The sequence below is a fragment of the Sus scrofa genome, chromosome 7 (genome assembly GCF_054392235.1).
Source record: "Sus scrofa isolate SSC_HxYL_T2T_F1_AM1 chromosome 7, Sscrofa_HxYL_maternal_Yorkshire_Landrace_v2.0, whole genome shotgun sequence".
NCBI lineage: Eukaryota > Metazoa > Chordata > Mammalia > Artiodactyla > Suidae > Sus > Sus scrofa.
This window is the reverse complement of record NC_139389.1, coordinates 23,375,061-23,399,031: the sequence shown is the minus strand read 5'-3', so window position 1 is coordinate 23,399,031 and position 23,971 is coordinate 23,375,061. Positions and strand designations below refer to the sequence as shown.

General features: G+C 36.8%; 2 protein-coding genes and 1 long non-coding RNA gene across 3 annotated transcripts in view; 1 reads left to right on the top strand and 2 right to left on the bottom strand.

Moving 5' to 3' along the window:
* Nucleotides 1-23,971, bottom strand: part of LOC110257996 (uncharacterized) — an 819,260-nt gene that overhangs the window by 223,501 nt on the left and 571,788 nt on the right. The gene's annotated exons all lie outside the window — the stretch shown is intronic.
* Nucleotides 3,927-4,871, top strand: LOC146401344 (olfactory receptor 2B11-like). The gene has a single exon (XM_084970293.1). The coding sequence runs from the start codon at nt 3,927-3,929 to the stop codon at nt 4,869-4,871; it is 945 nt and encodes a 314-aa protein (XP_084826419.1).
* LOC146401343 (olfactory receptor 2J3-like) lies at nt 15,750-16,710 on the bottom strand. Its single transcript, XM_084970335.1, has one exon. The coding sequence runs from the start codon at nt 16,708-16,710 to the stop codon at nt 15,784-15,786; it is 927 nt and encodes a 308-aa protein (XP_084826461.1). The 3' UTR covers nt 15,750-15,783.

The following is a 23,971-nucleotide window of genomic DNA, read 5'->3' as shown; positions in this document are numbered from 1 at the left end:
CAAATAGATTATATGCTAAATTTTAGAGAAAGTTATACTACCAAATAAAGATGACTCTTAAGCCTTGAGATTTAAAATAACCCTTGGACACCAATCTTTGTTAAGTAGGAAGGAAGTTGAAAAAGCAAACATATTCATTATTGCTCTTTTCAGATATAGACATTGAGGTTAACGGACCTACAAAAAAATAAAAACCAATAGTATGAGGAATAACTGGTATAAAGTAGCTGGGGACCTACTTCAATGAGTAGACCATGGGAATATTTCACAGCTCAGAGTTGGAACTCTTCACAACTGCTCATGGTTTTCAGAATTTCTGGATAACTTTGTCTTCTATGTATCTCTAAAGTTTTCTCTTTCCCAATGGGGGTTCTTTATTGGCCATCTTCTTCCAGTTCTACTGATTGAATTTTGGGGCATGTGGAGGACAGATAACTTGTCTATTTAATTCACAGGTTTATTAGCCAAGCAGAGACCCTGAACTTTGAACTGCATCTTATTAATGGATGAAAAATGTGTATATGTCTCTTCTCAGAAGGAGACAGATGTATTTTCTGTGGAGGAAGAATAAATGAAATATTTTGTGACTAAAAGGCAGACAGTGGTAATCTTGAAGGCTGACCACAGATATTTGGTTTCTCATACCTTCTAGGAATAGGGTAGGATTAAATTTTCCCTCCTGTTGAACTAAGTCACGGTCTGTGACCAGCTTTGTTAATCAGTGTGAGTTAAAGTCACAGCCTTCAAGACTAGGATAGGGAACAGTTTCACATAATTTCATAGAGACAGAGAGAGTTAAACAAAATGAGAAGGCAGAAGAATATGTTTTAAATGAAAGAATGAGAAACAATCCCTGAAAAACTCCAATGAAACAGGGGTAAATAATTTACCAGATAAAAAGTTCAAGGCAATAGTAACAAAAATGTTAACTAAGCTAGGTAGGGGGTACAATATAAGAACACAGACTTTCACCAAAGAACTAGAAAATATAATAAAGAAATAGTCCGAGCTGAAGAATACAGTAACTGAAATGAAGAATTCAGTTCACTAGGGGGAATTAACAACAGATTAAATGATACAGAAGAATATATAAGCAATCCAAAAAATAGAATAATAGAAATCAGCCAATCAGACATCAAAAACATTTTTTGTTGTCGTTGTTTTAAATAAGAATGGTTTAAGAGAATTCTGGGACAATGTCAAGCACACTACCATTCGCGATACAGGAATCCCAGAAAAAGAAGAGATAGAGAAAGGTGTCAAATGTATTTGATGAAATTAGGGCTGAAACCTCCCTGAACCTGAAGAAAGAAACAGATATTCAGGTACTGGAAGCACAGGGGTTTCCAAATACTGTAAGATATCACTCATATGTGGAATCTAAAAAACAAACAAAAAACAAACAAAAATAAACTCACAGATACAAACAAATTAGGGTTACCAGAGGGGAAGGGTTTGGGGGCATGGGTGAAACAGCTAAAAGGGGTCGTGATGGCAACTAGACTTGTGATGGTGATCACTTGCTAGTGTATACAGATGATGAATTACAATGTTGTACACCTGAAAGTTATGTAATTTTTTAAAAATAATAAATCATATTGCCCATTGTGCATTATTTCACTAACATTTCAATCATTCTGTATCCAAGTTTACTGAGACACTGAGAATAAGCACCAATCTCTTATTTCTCTATTACAAATAAATGTCATTACAGCAAATTTTTGTAATTTTTCAATGTTAATATTTGAAGCAATGGAGAAAGTTACGTGTAGTGGGCATTTGAAAATATTTATTGATTGAATAAATTAATGAAACTCTGTAAACTGATTTCTTCTTGATACAATTTTTTATTATTTAAATCATTTGCGAGGAGTTCCCGTCGTGGCGCAGTGGTTAACGAATCAGACTAGGAATCATGAGGTTGCAGGTTCGATTCCTGCCCTTGCTCAGTGGGTTACGGATCCAGCGTTGCTGTGAGCTGTGGTGTAGGTCGCAGATGCGACTCGAATCTCGCGTTGCTGTGGCTCTGGCGTAGGCCAGTGGCTACAGCTCCAATTAGACCCCTAGCCTGGGAACCTCCCATATGCCTTGGGAGCGGCCCAAGAAATGGCAAAAAGACAAAAAAAAATCATTTGTGGAACTTTAACATAGTCAGTGTTAGGTCAATCTATACTATGCTAGGCTATTGGAGGAAAAATATTTGAAAACAAGAAACTTTTAGTTCCTTAAAAGTCATATTGGAAGGTGACTGCTCCTTCTTTCTCTATGTAAAATTAAAATTACTCAACATGTATTATATCAGGAAATAATATCCCAAGAAAAAGTATAAATAAAAGAAAATTGTATCTTGACACCAAAAATAATTGTCTCGAATTTTCCCTGAAATCCAAGTAAATAGTCTATGAAATTATTGAAGTAGGTTAGCTTTTCTGGGATTCTTTTAGTCCTGAGCTAATTTTCCACAACAGGAAAAATGCCAAAATTTATCATTTCATTGTACTGGGCAAGAAGGAACCTAGCAGTATTATACCCTCTAGGGAATTTCTAGTGTTTCTTGACAAGAATTTCCACTGAGGTTTATTATCTCAATGGAAAAAATGTCCCACAGCTCTATAAAGAGTAAGAACACTTCCTTAACAATTATTTTAGAATAAAATAGGTTTCCACATCTGAACATATTTAGGATCCTTCAAATCAAATGAATAATATTAAGGACTTATGATAAGAAGACACTGAACACAGAGAGAATATTCAATATTTACCTCCAATTAACATTTCATTCTGATGGAAAAAAAAAGATCAGTGTCAATTTTTGCAAGAAAGGGAAATACTACCATGGAATATCAACACTGATTTAAAGAAGGTATTGTATGTGAGTGGGAGCGATCTGTTCAGCTTAATCGACTTTACCATTTTGCACAACCTCATGCACTTTGTGATAAGAGTGATAAGAATAATTTGGGGAAATGAAAGGGAAGAAAATGCAATCTTTACAAGACTTCTTTTGGCAGAGATAAGTACAATGTTAATATTTGGATACAACCTAAAGAAAAATTAATTAGAAGATACAGATGCATAAATCAACCTGGACACTGTACTCAATGAAAATAACTAACCCAACATAAAGTACTACACTTGCAAAAGGGTAGCCACACATATTGGACTAATTAATCCTCATGGTACAGAAAGATTGTTGTGATCATTTCTGCTGTACAACAAAGTGACTTGGTTATACACATACACACATCCATTCATTTTCAGATTCTTTTCTCATAAAGCTTATCACAGAATATTGGGTAGGCTTCCCTGTGCTATACAGCAGGTCTTCATTGACTGGGAATCATTTTAACCATGTGTTTTCTTCTATGACAAGTTTTATCTTTGCAAAAGTCATTTTATGATTTGAGATACAGGACTAAGGAAAAGCACTCTCTCTTGCTGTTTCTATATGAAGCAGACCAATCCAGCTAGAGTTCTGAACTTACCTAAATAAACTCAGAAATTCAACCAGAGAATAATAAGGTTTAGCAGACTAAGGATGAAAGAAATGAACACATGTGGTAAGTCAGCACGGGTGGGTTTGGGGAAACATTCTTCCATTTCATTATTTTCTCAAATATAAGAAAAACTGTGGTATCCCTTTACTTAATCATTATTCTATAAAAATTTTCTATATTACATTCTCTAGGTAAAATATAGAGATTTGTTCATCTTCTTTTAGATGTACTACAAAATAATAATTTGGGGCATTTTGATTCATGTTTTCATCTTGCAAGTATCAATTCACATCACTGGAGTTACATCACAGAGAAAATCCCTTCATAACTCACTTTATTTAACTGAATAAGTTGACCATCAAGAATATTTAATACTGAAATATACATCTTCATTTTGACTTAAGTCCATGAACAAGAGCAACGACAGTCATGAATGCAAGAAATGTAAGTACTCCAAAGGTTTTCATTCTCTTGGGCTTCTCTGACCATCCCTGGTTGGAAATGCCACTCTTCATAATAGTGCTTGCTGCTTACATCTGCACACTAGTAGGAAATATCTCAATTATAGTGGTATCCAGAGTAGATCCGAATCTTGACAGCCCTATGTACTTCTTCCTTTCCAACCTCTCCTTCCTGGACCTTTGTTTTACCACAACCACCATCCCTCAACTGCTGCTAAACCTCTGGGGCCCAGATAAGTCTATCAGCTACGGAGGCTGTGTGACTCAGTTTTATATGTTTCACTTTTGGGGGGCCACCGAATGCATCCTCTTAGCTGTGATGTCCATGGATCATTACATGGCCATCTGCAAGCCTTTGAGGTACCCAGTCATCATGCATCAGCAACTCTGTATCTTCCTAGTGGTCATGGCATGGCTAAGTGGTTTGGTCAACTCCTTGCTTCAGTCATCCCTCACCATCCAGCTGCCACTTTGTGGCAACAACAAGGTAGATGATTTCCTGTGTGAGGTCCCAGTGATGATCAAGATGTCAGGTACTGATACCACATTCAATGTAGCTATGCTCTCCATTGTGGGAACATTCTATTCCCTCGTTCCCTTGTCACTTATTCTTGTCTCCTATGGGTTCATCATAGCCATAGTGCTCAGAATTCAGTCCTCAGAGGGAAAGAAGAAGACCTTTAACACATGTAGTTCTCGTATTATTGTTGTATCTCTCTTCTATGGGCCAGTAATTAGCATGTATGTGCAACCTTCTGCTGCTAACTCCCAGGATAAGAACAAACTCATGTCCCTATTCTACAGCTTGGTGACTCCTATGCTTAATCCTTTTATTTATACTTTGAGGAACAAAGACATGAAAGGGGCAATGATGAGGCTTCTTGTCTCATTGTACCATCAAAGAAGAGGATAAACATAGCTATTTTTGTACTTCATACTTTCCATATAGGACTTAGAAGAGCCTCTGTTCTAAATTACCTCTTGGTTTTGCCTCGTCTCAAAATTATCCCCAAAGACGTAACTTTTTACTATGTAGCTATCATAAGAAATAAAATAAATATATGGTACTAAATTTAAATTAAATTTATAAAAATATTAAAAATTCATATCTGTATAAATTGTGTCTTAACAAACATATTGAAAATTTTTCTTAAACAGATGTTTTAAAAAAATATCTCGATGTTACAAGTTTTCCCAAGTATAGGCACATTTGATGCACCTGGTCCTATTTGCTAGAAAGACTGTTTTTCAGCTTTGGTACACATCAGAATACTTATACTTTAAAAATCACAAACATGACTCCACTGCAGATATCTTGTATCAGAATTTTGAGAAATCATGTCCAGAAAACTATTTTTAAAAACTTCCTCAGTTAACATCAATTTAAAAGTAGAATTTGTGAGGACCATCACAGGAAAATATTTTTGAGATATTCTTTAAAGACAAAAGTCAGACAGGATCTGACATATGGGAAAAGGTATAGCCCATCTACCCACTCACCCCCCGCCTCCCAAAAAATAGAAGATAGTTTGTTGAATATGTGAAGAATCTCAGATGCTCCAAGCTTTTAAGAAAAATTGTAAACCCACAGGCAGAGAATTTAAAATCACGACTCCTAGCAAATGCTAAGGCAAATGCAAAAAGACCAAGCTGAATATCTAGAAGATACGCTTCCTAATAATTAAATGTTCTATTAAATTCAGCTACGTACTTTGATCAGTAGTATCGTTTATGTGCAATAAAATTTTCAAAATTGGTTTCCTAAAACTAAATTATACAACAAAGAAATTGATAATTGAATTGTTACTATTGATAACTGAATTATCAGTCTGAGTAAGCAAATATCTTAGAATACCTTAAAGCGAACCAAAAGCAAAAAGAAGAAACTGCAAAAAAATATGTAAGAAAATATACGATTTAGAGAAAAAACACATAAAACTAAATACAAACAATAGGACTGGTAGTTGGATTAAAGCAGTAGATGGGAGAGAAATAATTAAGTAAATATTAGGAAAAATGCTTGGGAGTGAGATGTTCCAGCCATACATCAGGCACCCCAGTCCTGAAATCTGACAATGGGAAGATAAACCCCCTTAGCTGGTTTGGAAAACAGTGGGGCTTACAGGAGGGCTGTAAGAAACCAAGACTTCACTCTTAAAGAGAGAGCAGTCTTCCTGTCAAAATGCAGAGGCTGCAGACAGAAAACTGCCTGGGTGTTTTGTCTACAAAACACCTTGGGAGGAGCAAAACTAGCTCCAGGGAGGAAACCACTTTCAGGAAGGGAGTGAAAGCAGCTCAGTGGCATGGCACAAACACTCCAGCTCCAATCCAGCCTCCATGGACACTGGAAAAAGAGTGAAACCAGCACAGAAGAGCAGCCCCAAGCCCTCAGGCCCTGGCAAGGACCCATCGCAACAATCCAAGGTATCCAAGGTGGAGATAACCATCACACCCAGCAGAAACCCAACTCAGTTGGGGCTCCTCTTACAGCCCCCTGGGCCCCAAACCTACCCCCAGTAGGATGGTAACAGCCAGTGAGAATAGGAGAAATGCTCTCACTCTAGTCCTTCCAACTCCAGCCATACCTCACACCAAGGTGGCAGCTGCCAGCACACACCAGGAGAAGATGTAGCCCATGCTCACCTCAGATCCAGCTCTCCCACCAAAGCCACTGGGCACATGCAGAATTCACAGGGATGCCTCAAGACTGGGATAGGAATCTGTTTCACCTAATTTTCATAAAGACAGAGAAAGTTAAACAAAATTAGAAGATAAAGGAATGTGTTCCAAAGAACAAGAAAAAATCTGAAAAAAAAGTGAGTGAAACAGACAAATGTGAACAAATTAAAGTTCAACAAAGAAATCAAAACTATTTTTAAAAACCCTAATTTATGAGAACAATGACAGCTCTGAAGAATTCAATAAACAACTTCAAAAACAGACTCAACCAAACAAATGAGAGAATTGGTGAATTATAAGACTTATTTAAAATCATACTGTCAGGAGAGCAAAAAGAAAAAAAATTAAAAAGAAAGAGAAAATCTATGTGAATTACGGAATACCATTAAAAGATACTATCTATGAATTACTGGAGTCCCAGAAGGAGTAGGAGGGAGAAAGTAGCATAAAGTTTATTCAACAATTGTAAAGATATACTCAGTCAACATCAGAGCACTTAAATATATTAAGCAAACACAAACAGAACAAAAGAGTAAAATAGACAACAATGTAACAAGAGTAGGAGACTTTAATACCTCACTTAGAATCAAGAATGGAACTATCATCAAAACAAATCAATGAGGACACAGGATTGGAAATATACTTTAATCCAAATGAACCTAACAAACATATATAGAACATTCCATCCAACAACAGTAGCACAAACATTCTTATCACGTGTACACAGAACATTTTCCAAGATAGATTGGTCATATGTTAAGTTACAAAAGAAGACTTAGCAAATGTAAGAGGATTGAATTCATAGCAAGCATCTTTTCTGACCACAATGGTATATGAAACTTTTCTGACCACAATGGTATATGAAACTAGATATCAACTAGGATATCTATTCCAGGATGACAACTGGAAAATTTACAAGCATGTGGAAACTAAACAACACACACCCGAACATCCACAGGTCAAAAAAATCAAATGGAAAATCAAAAACATATTTTAATACAAATGAAAACAGAAATACAAAATACCAGAGTTCCCATTGTGGCACAGAGGAAACAAATCCTACTAGTAATCATGAGCTTATGGGTTCAATCCCACTGATCTCGCTCAGTGGGTTAAGGATCCAGTGTTGCTGTGAGCTGTGGTGTAGGTCAAAGACACAGCCGGCATCCTGCATTGCTGTGGCTACAGTTCCGATTCGAACCCTGACCTGGGAACCTCCATATACTATAGGCTTGGCCCTAAAAAGCAAAAAGAAAAAGAAATATAAAATACCAAAACTTACAGGATGCAGCAAAAGCAGTTCTAATTTCCAGTCTATTTTATTGATAGTTATTCAACGTTTAGTTGTAATTTTGGTATTTTCATGAGAGGAGATAAGCTTAAGTCTTTCTACTCTGCCATCTTGTCCCAATCTCCAGCAAAAGCAGTTGTAATAGGTAAGTTTATAAGGATAAAATGAAAGAGAAAGATCACAAACCACCAACATACCTTTACCACAAGTAACTAGGAAAAGAGAAACAAACTAAGTGCAAATTTAGAAAGAAGAAAATCATAATGATCAGAGTAGAAATAAATAGAGATACCATAAAAGCAAAAAAAAAAAAAAGACCAAGGTAAAGAGTTGGTTTTTTGAAAAGAAAAACAAAACTGACAAGCTTTAGCAAGAGTAACTGAGAAAAAGAGAGAGTGCAGAATTATTCACAATAGTTAAGACATGGAAACAAACTAAGCATCCATCAAAAGATGAATGGATAAAGAACATTACTTACATAATATGCAATTATATATAGTTATATATAATTTATTGTTACATAACATTATATATATATATATAATGAAATATAATTCAGCCTTGAAAAAGAAGGAAATCTTGCCTTTTGCAAAAACATGGATAGACCTTGAGAGTATTATGCTAGGCGACATAAAGCAGAAAGAGAAAGACAAGTATTATATGTTCTCACTTTGATGTGAAATCAAAAAATCCTCAGAGAAATAATAAGTAAAATGGTAGCTGCTAGGGACTAGGGTTGGGAGAAACAGAAAATGTCAGTCAAAGAGTATAACTCTCAGCTTTAAAATGATAAATTAGTATCTGCGATCAAGACGACAGAGGAGTAGGACATGGAGCACACTTTCTCCCACAAACGACATTAAAAAAAATCTACATACACAATGATTAGCACAGAACATCTACTGAACACTGGAAGAAGACTTCAGACTTCCAAAAAGGTCAACCTCCACATAACTAAGTAGAACAAAAGGGGAAAAGAGAGAGAGAAGGAGGAGGAGGAGAAGGAGAAGAAGAAGAAGAGGAAGAAGAGGAGGGAGGGGGAGGGGAATGGGAGGGGATGGGGAGGATAGGGGAGAGGGAGGAAGAGAAGGGGAAGAGGAAGAGAAGAGAAGAGAAAAAAAGGAATCAGGAAGAACAAACAAAACCTAAAGTCAGCAGAAGGAAGGAAATCATAAAGATCATACACACACACACACACTATATATACAAGACTCCTATATCAAAACATTGTGGTAACCACAAACCAAAAATCTACAACACACACACACACACACACACACACACACACACACAAATAAGAAAAATCAATTAGGGAGTTCCCATCGTGGCTCAGCAGAAATGAATCTAACTAGTATCCATGAGCACAGCTGTTATCTCTGGCCTTGTTCAGGGGTCAAGGATCCAGTGTTGCCATGAGCTGTGGTGTAGGTAGAAGATGCAGCTTGGATCTGGTGTTGCTGTGACTGTGGTGTAGGCCAGCAGCTGCAGCTCCAATATGACCCATAGCCTGAGAACCTCCATATGCTGTGGTTACAGCCCTAAAAAGACAAAAACAAAATAAAAAAGAACTAAAACACAACACTAAAGATAGTTATCAAACCATAAGATAAGAGAATAAAAGAAGGGAAGAGAAAAAAACAACAAAAACAAATCCAAAATAATTAACAAAATGGCAAAAAGAACACAGATGTCAATAATTACCTTAACTGTAAATGGAATAAATGCTCTAACCAAAAGATGTAGCCTGGCTAAATGGATACAAAAACAAGACCCAAATATATGCTGGCCTATAAAGAAGATATAGTATATGCATATACAATGGAATATTATTCATCCATGAAAAAGAATGAAATAATGCTGTTTACAGCAACATGGATGACCCTAGAGATTATCATACTAAGTGAAGTTAGACAGTGAAAAACAAACATCATATGATATCACTTATAAGTGGAATCTTAAAACAAAAAGATACTGCAGAAATACTCACAGACTTTGAAAACAAACTTATAGTTACCAAAGGGAACATGTCGGGGGAGGGATGGACTGGGGATTTGGGATTTGCATATGCACACTGGGATATATGCAATGATTGGCCAACAGGGACCTCCTGAATAGCAGAGGGAACTCACCCAATATTCTGTGATGATCTTTATGGGAAAAGAAACTGAAAAAGAATGAATGTGTGTATATGTATAACTGAATCACTTTGTTGTACAGTGGGAATTATCACAACATTGTAATTCAACTATACTTCAATAAAATTTTTAAAAAAGAAAAAAAAAGTGAAGAAGACCTAAATAGATATTTCTCCAAAGAAGATATATGGATGGCCAGTAGGCACATAAGAAGATGCTCAACATCACTAATTATTAGCAAAATGCAAATCAAAACTATAATGAGGTACTACCTCACACTGGTCAGAATGGCCATCATTAATATGTCTACAAATAACAAATGCTGGAGAGGGTATGGAGAAAGGGGAACTCTCCTACACTGTTAGGGGGAATGTAAATTGGTACAACCACTATGGAAAACAGTATGTAGGTTTCTTGGAAAATTAAATCTAGAACTACCATATGATCCAGAAATTCCACTATTGGGCTTATATGCATACATAACCACAATTCAAAAAGATGCATCTACCCCCATGTTCTTTGCAGCAGTATTCATAATACCCGAGACATGGAAAAAACCTAAATGTCCATCACCAGATGAATGGATTGATATGGTACCTATATATAATGAAAATCTACTCAGCCATAAAAAAGAACAAAATAATGCCACTCACAGCCACATGGATATAACTAGAGAACATCATTCTAAGTGAAGTAAGTCAGAACAAGAACGACAAACACCAGATGATATCACTGACATATTGAACCTAAAATAGGGCACAAATGAACCTAACTACAAAACAGAAACAGACTCACAGACATGGAGAACACTCTTGCGGTTGCCAAGGGAGAGAAGGGAGAGCGTGGGATGGACTGGGAGTTTGGGGTTAGTAGATGCAAACTATTACAATTAGAATGTATAGACAATAAGGTTGTACTGTATCGTTTATCCAATCTCCTGAGATAGACCATAATGGAAAATAATATTAAAAAATGAATGTTTATGTATATATATACACACACACATACGTATATGTATGACTGGGTCACTTTGCTATACAGCAGAAATGTGCATAACATTGTAAATCAACTATATTTCAATTAAAAACAATAATAATAAAATAAAATGAATAAATTTGGGGTATCTAATTTACGCCTGGTGACATAATTCACAATACTGTATTATATACTTGAAAGTTGATAGGAGAATAGATCTTAAATGCTCTTACTACAAAAAAAAAATGTATAATAAGTAAGGGAATAGATGGGTTAATGACCATGGCTGTGGTAAACATTTGCAGTATATACATGTATAAATCACCACATTGTACACCTTGAACTTACATATGTTGTACATCAATATCTCGAAAAAACTTAAGGAAAAAATTGAAATGTCAATAAGTAAAACTCAATATCAAATAAATAAAGGAAAACAGAATTTACCTAATTTCATCAGTCTCTCCACAAGGTTCTCATGAATACCAAATGAAACATAGTAACTTTGTAGTTGAGAATCCTGGCCCACACCATGTTATCCAAGTGTTCAAAATTCATATCACCAATAATAGAAAAATAGGAGTTCCCGGCGTGGCGCAGTGGTTAACGAATCCGACTAGGAACCATGAGGACGCAGGTTCAATCCCTGGCCTCACTCAGAGGGTTAAGGATCCAGCCTTGCCGTGAGCTGTGGTGTAGATTACAGACACAGCTTGGATCCCACATTGCTGTGGCTCTGGAGTAGGCCAGCAGCTGCAGCTCGGATTCGACCCCTAGCCTGGGAACCTCCATATGCTGCAAGTGTCACCCTAAAAAGCAAAAAAAAAAAAAAAAAGAAAAAAATGCACTCAAGCGGACACAATATCACTGCTGTCAAAAATGAATATTCTCATTCTGCATAAACACTAGTCAAATCTAAATTGAACAGTATTGTATGATGTAAATGACCTGTACTCTTCAAAAATATTAAGCTCATTAAAGGCAAAGAAAAACTGAAAAATGGTTCCAGATTAAAGGACAAGAAACGTAACACTCAAATTCAATTTGAAATCCTGGATTTGATCTTTAATTTAGAAAATACTCTCAGGAACACTTAGGACTAGGTTGCATTATACTCCATAGTATTTCAGAAAAATATTGAAATGCACATTAATATTACATTATTATAGACAGAATATCAAAGTACTCATAGCAAAATATTAACATTGTGAAATCTGATGAAAATCTATAGTAAATCTATACTATTTTCTTTTCTTTAAGTTTTATTGGTACTGAATTGTAAATAGAATATGGCAGGTTTGTATTTAAAAATTTATTATGCTTGATGCCACTTGTTGTTGTCATAGCATATGATAACCAGTGGCCTTTCAGCTTCACATTTGTAAAAAGAGATACAGTATGTGACACTGAGGCCAATAAAAAAGCAGAGAATGAGTGTATCTGGGCTGGAAGCCAGAGCTAGTTTCTGTGATTATCCAATGACATATTTGTGCCAATCATTTTGCACTGCTGAGATAGACTCAGAAGATACAATTGAGCATGTGTTTAGGGAATGTGCTGCACAGGAACAGGTGCGAGATGAAGTGGACAGAGATTGGGAGACAGTGTCCAGATAGGGAGTAGAAATTTACTGGTATAAAGAAGCAGCTGGTCCTTCAATGCATTTAGCCTCCATTCTCAGCTGAGAAAAGGCTGAATTCATTGTTAGCTCTTCAGTAAAGTTGTCTGTGACCCAAATTAATGTGTGCTGTGTGACTGTCAATTTACCAAATATTGGCTTTAGGTTTAGGGTTGGCAATGGTAGGGTCTCAGACCTTCTAGTTTACCTTGAGTGTTGTTGGCCATAAGAAAGGAACTCAGGGAGTTCCCACTGTGGCACAGGGGAAACAAATCCGACTAGTATGCATGAGGATGGGGGTTCGATCCCTGGCCTCACTCAGTGGGTTGGGGATCCGGTGTTGCTGTGAGCTGTGGTATAAGTCACAGACACAGCTCAGATCCCATGTTGCTGTGGCTGTGGCATAGGCTGGCGGCTGCAGCTCCTATTCAATCCCTAGTCTGGGAACTTCCATATGTCACAAGTTCAGCCCTAAAAACACACACACACAAAAAAAAGGGGGGGGGGAATTCAGGCCAAAATCTACTGACCTTACTTGATTTGTTATATACAAGTTATTTAAGCTTAGGTAAGTCACACATCTTCTTCCCTTCAGTTTTCTTATCTACAAAGTGAGAAAAAACATACTTTTACCATGCCTCTGATTAAACTGCAAAAGGTTCATATAGTTTGAAAATATAAACAATAAAAAACAATAGCATCTTGTTCATCTTTGGGAGAATTTTTTGAAACTGATCTTTATTTTATATTATAAATTAAAGAGAATATATAATAATATGGCTAGGATTAAGAATCATATATGCTAAAATTTTGCGTTCTAAGAAAAATAGTCTACACATAGAAAAATACATTTATATGTTTTGCAAGCAGAAAGGGAAGAAAATGGGAAATTTCAAAGTTTTTTTTGTTAAATAGTGAGAGATTAGGGTATTACATGAGGTGTCCCAACCAATTAAGATTTCGATAAGTATAAGATGGTTCAAAGAACTAAGCTATGTCTTTTAAGTTTCTAAAAGCTCTTTTGCTCCATGATGGTCTATTCTACATGACCCCATTATTTATTCAAAGTTCTTTTATATACATGCTTCTTGGTTCTTCATTTTTTGAACAGTAGGTTAAGAACAAATGAATATATACCATATTATTTTTTATGCCTAGTTGGAGATAATCACAGACAACAAAGAAGACAAATATATCAGAATCAATGTAATTGCAAACCACACAAGAAATTGAGGGGGGAGTTCCCGTTGTGGCGCAGTGGTTAACAAATCCGACGAGGAATCATGAGGTTGCGGGTTCAGTCCCTGCCCTTGCTCAGTGGGTTAACCATCCAGCATTGCCGTGAGCTGTGGTGTAGGCTGCAGACATGGCTTGGATCCCACGTTGCTGTGGCTCTGGCGTAGGCTAGTGGCTACAGCTCCAATTCGACCTCTAGCCTGGGAACCTCCAAATGCTGTGAGAGTAGCCCAAGAAATGGCAAAAAGACAAAAAAAAAAAAATTGAGGGGAAGTTTGGGGATATGTTGTGCATTTTGAAAATTTAGGGAATATGATTTGAATCAATCATATCCGAACTTTAGAGGCCCCCAAAACTATAATTGACATTTGGGTTACACAAAAAAATCAGGTGTTGCCAAGATTTTACTTTATATTGAATTGTCCTTTAGCCTTATTCCACTTTAGCTCAATATGAGTACCAATTTTAAATGTTATATACATAGTACACTTATTTGAGATGGAAATGGTGGCAATAATACAGGTAACAAAACTATTACTTTAATTTTTAAAAATGCATTTATGGAGTTCTTGCTGTGGCATGGTAGGTTAAGGATTCAGGGTCACCGCAGCTGTGGCATTGGTCAGATTCAATCTCTGGCCCAGGAACTTCCAAATGCCATGGATACATTAAAAAAAAAATTTATTCATTTGAAAAAATATGCAAATTGATTTTCATAATGAACTTTCTAACCACAAATATTCAAATCAGATCAAGCTTAAAGAGGAAAAAAAGGTAACATTTTCATATAATTTTTATCACAAAATTTTTCCAATACATTTTCAAGTAATTCTTTCAAGTACTTATCAGACGTATCAACTCATTCTTTCAGAGCCTAGTACTAATTCTGCCTCACATATTCCTTACTGCTTCTTAAGCTATGCAGGTGTTCTAAGGGCTTAATTCACCTAACAACACCTAGCCTATGATGACCATTATTTTACAATCCATATATCTGCAGCTTTACAGCTTATTTCCACCTCCTTTACACTTCTCACTACCTTGGGGAACGAAGAGAAATATGAGATGTTTACTTCTTCTGCATTATTTCAGAGGTCTTCTTGTTACAATTCATAAACCTTATTTTTTTTACTAATGATAATGGGATTTTTAAAGAATACAAACCGGAAGTTTCCATTGTGGCTCAGCAGAAAAGAATCTGACTAGCATCCATAAGAACATAGGTTTGATCCCTGGCCTCTTTCAAGTGGCTTAAGGATCCAGCATTGCTGTGGCTGTGGTGTAGGCCGGCAGCTGCAGCTCCAATTCAGCACCTAGGCTGGGAACCTCCATATGCCATAAGAGCAGCCCTAAAAAAAAGACAAAAAAAAAATACAAACCAAACTTCCTCTCAATATTCACTAGTATTCAAAATAGCATAATAGTGTTGGAGAAAATATCTAAAGTGTTTCACTATGTCTTTTGTTAAACCAAGATAGAAGTCAAATGTTATGACAAATTCTGCCTAAAAAGCAAGAAATTAAAAAACATACTCTAGGGTTTTTAAATTAAGAATATCATCTTTCCATAGTAAATTAACCTGAATTTTATCAATTTTTACAACAAATTTCATGCCTCATTTTTGATTAGGTTTATGCACTGAAAATTAATACTGATGTTTTATCTTGATTTTACATGGCTATTTTCTCCAGTAGAGAGTGATTAGTATTTAGGAAGATTGCATTTAATTCATATCTGCCACCACAAACTCCATGACCTTGTGACAGTATATTCTCAATAAGTACTGAGAGAGTGAGGAAATGAGAGTGGTTGATGAATAGATGGATAGATGAACCAATGGTTGAAGAGATGCTCCATTATACCATTAATGTCACAGATACACAGGCTCACCTCACCCCATTAATCTTCTTACTGCCCCTCTTACATCTTTGTTTCTCAGGGTATAGATTAGAGGGTTGAGGCTAGGCGTGACACCAGTGTAAAAAAGGGCAATGAACTTTCCTTGATCTTGAGAATTTCCTGATGGGGGCTGAAGGTATATGCACATGGCTGGAATGAAAAACAGGGATACAACCATAAGATGGGCTCCACATGTCCCAAAGACTTTCTGAAGTCCAGCTGTTGACTGCATCCTCAGCACAGCACGGGCAATGGCACCATAGGAGCTGAGAATGAGGATGAGAGGTATGAGAACAAAAATGGAGCTTGTGATCATGAGGGTCAGCTTATTAGCATGAGTATCAATGCATGACAGTCTAAGCAGTGCTGGAACTTCACACAAGAAATGGTCCACTTGGCGATGTCCACACAGGGGTACCCAAAAGGTAAAGAAGGAATGAAGTGCTGAGTTGGTAAAGCCACTTGCCCAAGAAGCCACAGCCAACAGATGGCAAAAACGAGGGTGCATGAGGACAGTGTAATGCAAGGGTCTACATACAGCTGCATAATGGTCATAGGACATCACCACCAGCAGCACACATTCTGTGGATCCCAATGCAAGGACGAAATAAAGTTGAGTCATGCAACCATTGTAAGAAATTTTTTTTTCTGGGCCCCAGAGGTTGATCAGCAACTGAGGGATGGAGCTGGTGGTATAGCAGAGATCCAGAAAAGAGAGGTTTGAGAGGAAGAAATACATGGGTGTGTGTAGATGGGCATCTACGTATGACAAGATGATGATGAACAGGTTGCCTATCAATGTCATCAAGTAGAACATCAAGATAACCACAAAGAGTATTACTTCCAGATGAGGCCAATTAGAAAAACCCAGTAGAACAAAGTAGCCTTCCAAAGTTGCATTGATTTTTTCCATCATCATTCACTTCTTATTACCTGAGAAGAGAATCCCATACACCCCACAAAAAGTAAGGAAATACTCTATGAACCATAGGAAAACATGAAAAAGAAACAGAATCCAGTTTCAAAGATCTACCACTGTTCAATTCTCAGATAATTTGGCCACTAAGAGAAACTATGATAGTAATGAATTGAAAAAAATAAGAATCTGCAAACTAATACCAATACATTTAAAAACAATATATGAGTGGTAGGGAAGAGAAAGCTATTTCTATCATCAGGATCCTAAATGATAAACAGAGAAGCAAGGGCAGAGTTAGAAAAACATAAATGAATGCTAAAAATTACTGAAGGAAGACATGATAAGTAATTTACATTGTCTAAAATATCCTCTACCAAATTATTTGTTAATTACAAAATGAAAAGTGGTAGATTTTACAACAGAAAACCTGATGGACATCACCATAGCCAAGTAATCAATGTTAATGTCACCAATGTTGAAACAAACCAAAATCACAGGATTACTGATACAGTGTGTTGAACACGACATAAAATCACTTCAGTCATATTACTGCCAAAAATGCACAGCCTGACTTTAATAATGAAGAAACATGCAACAAACTTACACTGAGATGAGATGGATAAAATAGCCAGCCTACACTCTTCAAAAACATCAAAGTCAATGAAGAATTCAAAATGAAGATAGATGATAGATAGATAATAGACACATAGATAGATAGATAGATAGATAGATAGATAGATAGATAGATAGACAGACAGACAGACAGAAGGACAGACACGGACAGACACAGACAGACAGATAAGCAAATTGATGAGAGAGAGAGGATGGGTAATAGAATAAATCTTTTTCAGGCAGAATATAAACTATTGCTTAATCTGATTAAAAGGTTAATAGTTCTTTGTACAACTTTTTCAACTTTTCTGTAAATTTGATATTTAACCAGAATGAAAAGTTACAAAAAGTAAATATAAATGGTTTTTTACTTTTATATTTCCTCCAGATATTTGCCCTATACAGAAAAATAACTTAACTATTGAGTTCTTCTCAGTCATCCAAGGGTGACATCTGGCTAAATAGTAACTTAAAAATTTCCTAGCAGACCTAAAGAGGAAAATTTCCACAAAACAAATAATCTTTTTTTTAACAAATAGCTTTAGTTTTCTTTTCACAATTTTTACACAATTTCCATTTATGTGATTATAGAAAGAGAATAACTGTTAATCCCAATAATCTTACACATAAATTACAATGAACAATATCAAATCTACTTATTATTTCAAGGTGTTTATATAGGATGAAAAATATTGAGCTTCAATTAAATTTTCTTATAGATAAACTTGTTCTTTCTATTTGTTTGCTTGCATTCACAGTTTATTTCTAATCTGAAAACTAAATGGAGATACCAAAAAAAAAAAAAAAGAGAGACACAGGAACACATGCACATCAACTTATTATTCATATACGAAGAAAGCCGAAGGTCTTAGCTCACATGAATAGATCTGTGAAAATAGACAAGGAGATAGTGATTAAATGCCTAAAAAGACATGTGAATATAACTGATTTGAAAAGAGAAATTTTTAGCAAAAAGAAGATATAGCTTAATTGAGAGAGCAAAGAAGCAAGGCAGGATGAGAAGTTGGGGAGAAACTGAGTAACCTGACTACTAGTGTTTATATATATATATATATATATATATATATATATATATATATATATATATATTTTAGTGTTTAAAGTTGAAAGTGTATATACGTATATCACAGGGCTGAGAAACTGGAACATAGGACCTCAAGAAGGTTTCTACATTATTTCTTTTTATTTAGGACAATAACTGAAACCATATTTAAATTCCAATCATAATTATTAATGTCTACATATAGTTTTATTCTCCAACTTAGAGAATACTGAATTTTTATGGAAACCATTAAATGACTTTATTATCTAATATATTTTGCCCTTTTAGGCATTCAACAGACCTTTTATTAGTGAGATATTACTTCATTGCATTTTTATTTTTTAAAAAATTCCGCAGCCAACAGAAGACTCAGGGCCTATTTCTTCAGATTATGGTAAAGATCCTGAGGATCCTAATATATTATATCCACTTCCCATCAGTTAGAAAGTCATATAATGTACCTAGGAAGCTATTAAAAACTGTCTTTTTTTAAGGAAAGTCAGTAATGACCAAGTCTACGTTACGCAGCTGCCCTACGTGCACAGTCTGAGCATGCACTTCTCTTCTGAAGACTCATTTGCAAGACCTTCTGCTCAGGGCTAAGCACAAAGTTTGGTGAGCCTCCTGGTAAAAAATGCAGAACCTATAAAATGCAAACAGCTCAGTTTACTATGGCTTATAATTGGAGCAAATTCTATGTTTTGCATAGAGAATCTTACATTTCTCTTTTGTTAAAAAAAATAAGGTGCATTTCATAAATAGTTATAACTCGTAAGTTATTTTTTTTTCTCTTGTGGGTTTTCAGTCTTCCATAGGAAGGATTAATACTACCTTTTGTTATGTAGCTATTCTAATAAGGCATAACAACTACCATTTAAATATACCTCCTTGGAGTTCCCATCTTGGCTTAGCAGGTAACGAACCCAAGTAGTATCTGTGAGGACACAGGTTCAATCCCTGGCCTCGCTCAGCGGGTAAGGATCCAGCATTGCCGTGAGCTGTGATATAGGCTGTAGATGCGGCTGGGATCCTGCGTTGCTGTGGCTGTGGCGTAGGCCAGCAGCTACAGCTCTGATTTGACTCTTAGCCTGGGAACTTCCATATGCCATGAGTGCAGCCCTAAAAAGACCAAAAAAGAAAAAAGAAAAGAAAAAAGAAAGAAAGAAAAAGAAATGTTTAATAAATAAATGTTTCTCTGTGTAAATGCTTTGCCTCATTCAGTGTTGCCACATCGCTTCTGCTTCCCTCCTTTCATAGACAATTTTCTCCCTCACACTTTCTAACAAGCTATAACCAAAAAAAGAAAGAAATCATAGCAGAGCCATTGTGTTTACCTCTCTGAGGGTCTTTTAGTTGTTCACATTTATAAGTGCAACTCTTGAAAAAGTTAGCAGTTGGTATCTAGACTACTTTCAACAGCTCAGAAACCATGCAAGATGATCAGACAGTAGATTTCTTATAAGAATTTTTTGTAATTAAACAGAAGATTAATATAAAATTATAAATCAATTATAATGGAAAAATAAATATCATATAAAAATAGAATTATTACACTATGGAAAGAGAATAACTATAAAAATGTAATTAGAACTCTAAATGATATCTTGGACCAAGAGACAGTATCCAAGAAAGGACAAACTTGGAAAGAGGCACTTCCTGCCGAAGGTTAAAGTTCAGACCTCCCCAAAGAAGGTGTGGTTGAGCATGATGGATGATGAAGAAGTTCACTATGATGGAATCAAAAAACAGGAATGGTCAATTAGTAAATTACAAAGATTATTTCACTTCAAGGTCACTGACATTTGAGGGATGATGGGAAAGTTCCAAGATTCTAAAAAATTTCCCTAGAATAGGAGCTATTATATCATGAGAAATACAAAAAGAAACGCAGGTGTTGCTTCTTCTAATGCAGATATAATTTTCTTCTTCCTTATACAGCTGCATGAAACAGTAATTAAAACAAAGAAGCAGCTATATGATATATTTACTTGTTGCATGACCCATCCTTAAGCATTCTTACAGAAGTGAGAAAGGGATATGAGATAAGACACAAAAAAAATAAAACTACCAAATGTAAGTAGAGAAAGGGTAGGAACTTCATGGTTAAATTTCTTCTTACCAGAGGAGTGGGAAATAAAGATCTCATCAATGGTTGCTTTCACAGGTTATGGAATGAAATATCTCTTCTCTTTTTTTAAAGTAAGACATCTTGGAAGAAATATCATGTGGTGGACATGAGTTTCTCTTCCCCATCCCCATATCACTGGTCAGCTTATTTTTTTTCCTACTTTAGTCCTTTAATACTCTTACCTAGCATTTAAGTAACATTCAAACAACTCCCTTCACTTCTGTCCTTCCTGTGTCTGTCCACATTACCTTATTTGTCCACCTGATCTATGCTTCTTTATGTGTGGAACCATCTGATTGCTGGTTTTCATCTCTTTCAAATCACCAAAATAAATGACTTCCTAGATCATACATTCTAATTTGCTACATCAGAATAGGAAAGCAGAGGCTGAAAATTACTATGATTATCACTGCTACACAAGAGAGAGTTGTGAGTCTACCAAAAAGATCTCGTGTGTCAAGGGATGAACCTCTTTTCCTAGAGCAAATGGTGCCTTTATGGAATCAAAAGAATACTGCAATTTGCCTTCCTTGAATGGGGCCACTGGGAGAGCAAATCCCAAAGTAGCAATTAATGCCCTTCAAGGAGTTGTCCTAGTTAGAACTGTTTCTTTCTTCTTCCCAAAGCAGTGCGCAAACGGCCAACTGAAACCATGTGACTACCTGACTGGTTTCATGAGACTGCCCCACTCTGAGCTAGACAAACACTCATAGCTCCACACTGGAGGAAGCGCTGCCATGACCAAGGAAAAATCTCAGCAGGAGATGCTATGACAGCTCAAAACCTAAGTGGCATCTGAGCAGGGAGGGGGCAGCCATTACTGGCACTTACACAGACAGCACATCAGAAACAGATCTCTGGAGGCTAAAAGACCACACCAAATTCACAGACCATTGCCAGATAAACACACCAGCCTCTCCGGCTCAAGCACTGCTCCCCTTTGGGGCTGAGGGGGCCAGTGCTGGGAAGAAGAGCACACACAAAATGGAAATAGAGCCAGCTTGACTCAACCCTCAGGGTTTCTGCTCCAGCAACTTGGGTCCCACCCAGGCCCCCTATACGGTGGTGATGGCCACTGGGCAGAGGGTAAGTCCTGGTTTACACCTAACTCTGGACCCAGTCCCTTCATCTCTAGCCCCACCTCCTACCAAGGTGATAGTTACCGGCACATACTGAAGATCTGACTTTGCTCACATCAAGTCCAGCTGTTCCATCAAAGCCGCTGGACACCCACAAACTGTATAGGGATGCTCCCAAATACATGCACCTGTTCAAGACTGCTGAGGGTAACCGTTCACCTAGTTTCATAGAGACAGAGGGAAGTAAGCAAAACGAGAATACAGAGAAACCTGTATCAACTGAAAGAACAAGAGAAAACCCCTGAAAAAACAACTAATGAGACTGAAATAAACAATCTATTAGATAAAGAATTGAAAGTACCAGTATTAAGAATGCTAACTGAATTAAGGAAAAGAATAGATGAAAACAGTGAGAAGTTTAACAAGGAACTAAAAATTTTTAAAAAGTACCAGTCAGGAGTTCTCTGGTGACCTAGTGGTTAAGGATTTGGGGTTGACCCTGGTGTGGCTCAGGCTTGATCCCTGGCCCAGGAACTTCTGCATGCCATGGGTCAGCCAGAAAAAGGAAAAAAAAAAGAACCAGTCAAAACTGAAGAATAACTAAAATGAAAAAAAAATGAGAAGGAATGAACAGCAGACTAAGTGATAACAGAAGAATGTACAAGTGATCTGAAAGATAGATTAATGGAAATCATCAAATGAGAATAGCAAAAAGAAAAACAAATTTTAAAAAAATGAAAACAATTTAAGGAATCTTTGGGACAACATTAAGGGTACCAATGTTCATCTTACAAGGGTCCCAGAAAGAGGAGAGAGAGTATAGAAAATGTAAATGTACACTGAACTACCATATGACCCAGCAGTCCCACTCTTGGGCATATATCCGGACAAAACTTTCCTTAAAAAAGACACATGCACCCGCATGTTCATTGCAGTACTAGTCACAATAGGCAAGACACGGAAACAACCTAAATGTCCATTGACAGATGATTGGAATAGGAAGATGTGGTATATATACACAATGGAATACTGCTCAGCCATAAAAAGAATGAAATAATGCCATTTGCAGCAACATGGATGGAACTAGAGACTCTCATCCTGAGTGAAGTAAGTCAGAAAGAGAAAAGACAAATACCATATGATATCACTTATATCTGGAATCTGATATATGGCACCAAACGAACCTTTCCACAGAAAATAACATCCTGGACATGGAGAACAGACTTGTGGTTGCCAAGGTGGAGGGGGAAGGAGTGGGATGGACTAGGAATCTAGGGTTAATACATGCAATATTTGGGATGGATAAGCAATGAGGTCCTGCTGTATAGCACTGGAACTATATCTAGTCACTTGCGATGGAGCATGATGGAGGATAATGTGAGAAAAAGAATGTGTGTGTGTATATATATATATGTATTTGTGTGACTTGGTTACTTTGCTGTACAGTAGAAAATTGACAGAACACTGTAAACCAGCTATAATGAAAAAAATAAAAATCATTATTAAAAAAAAAGAAAACGTAAATGTGGAGCTGCATCTTATAACAAGCAGGGCTGGAGCATTCCCTAGGCTCAGATTGGGACATGAGCTTGGAGGACAGGCTTGTGGTACTGGCCAGTTACTCAAGCAGTTTTCAATCCTTCCTCTCCTCATGCTTCAGGAGCAAGTAAGTGTGCATGTGCTCCTCAGAAGTGAAGTCCGGGCCTCCCACAGCCCTTCTGGTAGTCCCACTGGCCCTCCAACCAGCCAAGGGGGGCTTGTCTTCCCTGTGTAGGACCCCAGGGCTGGGGTGCCTGATTTATGGCTGGAACCATTCACTCCCTGGAGAGGATCTCTGCCCATGAAATCTCTCTTTTCCTCAGAGTCCCCTCCCCAGAGGCACAGGTCCTGACCTGATGGTTCTCTTCCATGTGGATATTTCTTACGGCCTTCATTGTGCAGAAGTCTTTCTCCCAGACTCCAGTTAGTTTTCAGTGAAAATTGTTTCACATGTAGATGTATTTTTGATGTGTTCATTGAGGAAAGGAGTCCCCTATCCTCCTACTCTGCCATCTTGTTCTCCTCCTGTGCATAATTCATTTAATGGGGCTGCAATAAGGGGGATTTTCGATCCGAATGACAACTTCCTCTTCCCTGGTCTTTCTCCTTTGCCATTATATCATGTCAGTAATAGGTATTCAATACTTTACCCACTTTTTATTTCATTTAAAAAAATAAATATTCAGGGAGTTCCCGTCGTGGTACAGCAGAAACGAATCCATCTAAGAACCATGAGGTTGCGGGTTCGATCCCTGCCCTTGCTCAGTGGGTTAACGATCCGGCGTTGCCATGAGCTGTGGTGTAGGTCGCAGACCAGCTTGGATCCTGCGTTGCTGTGGC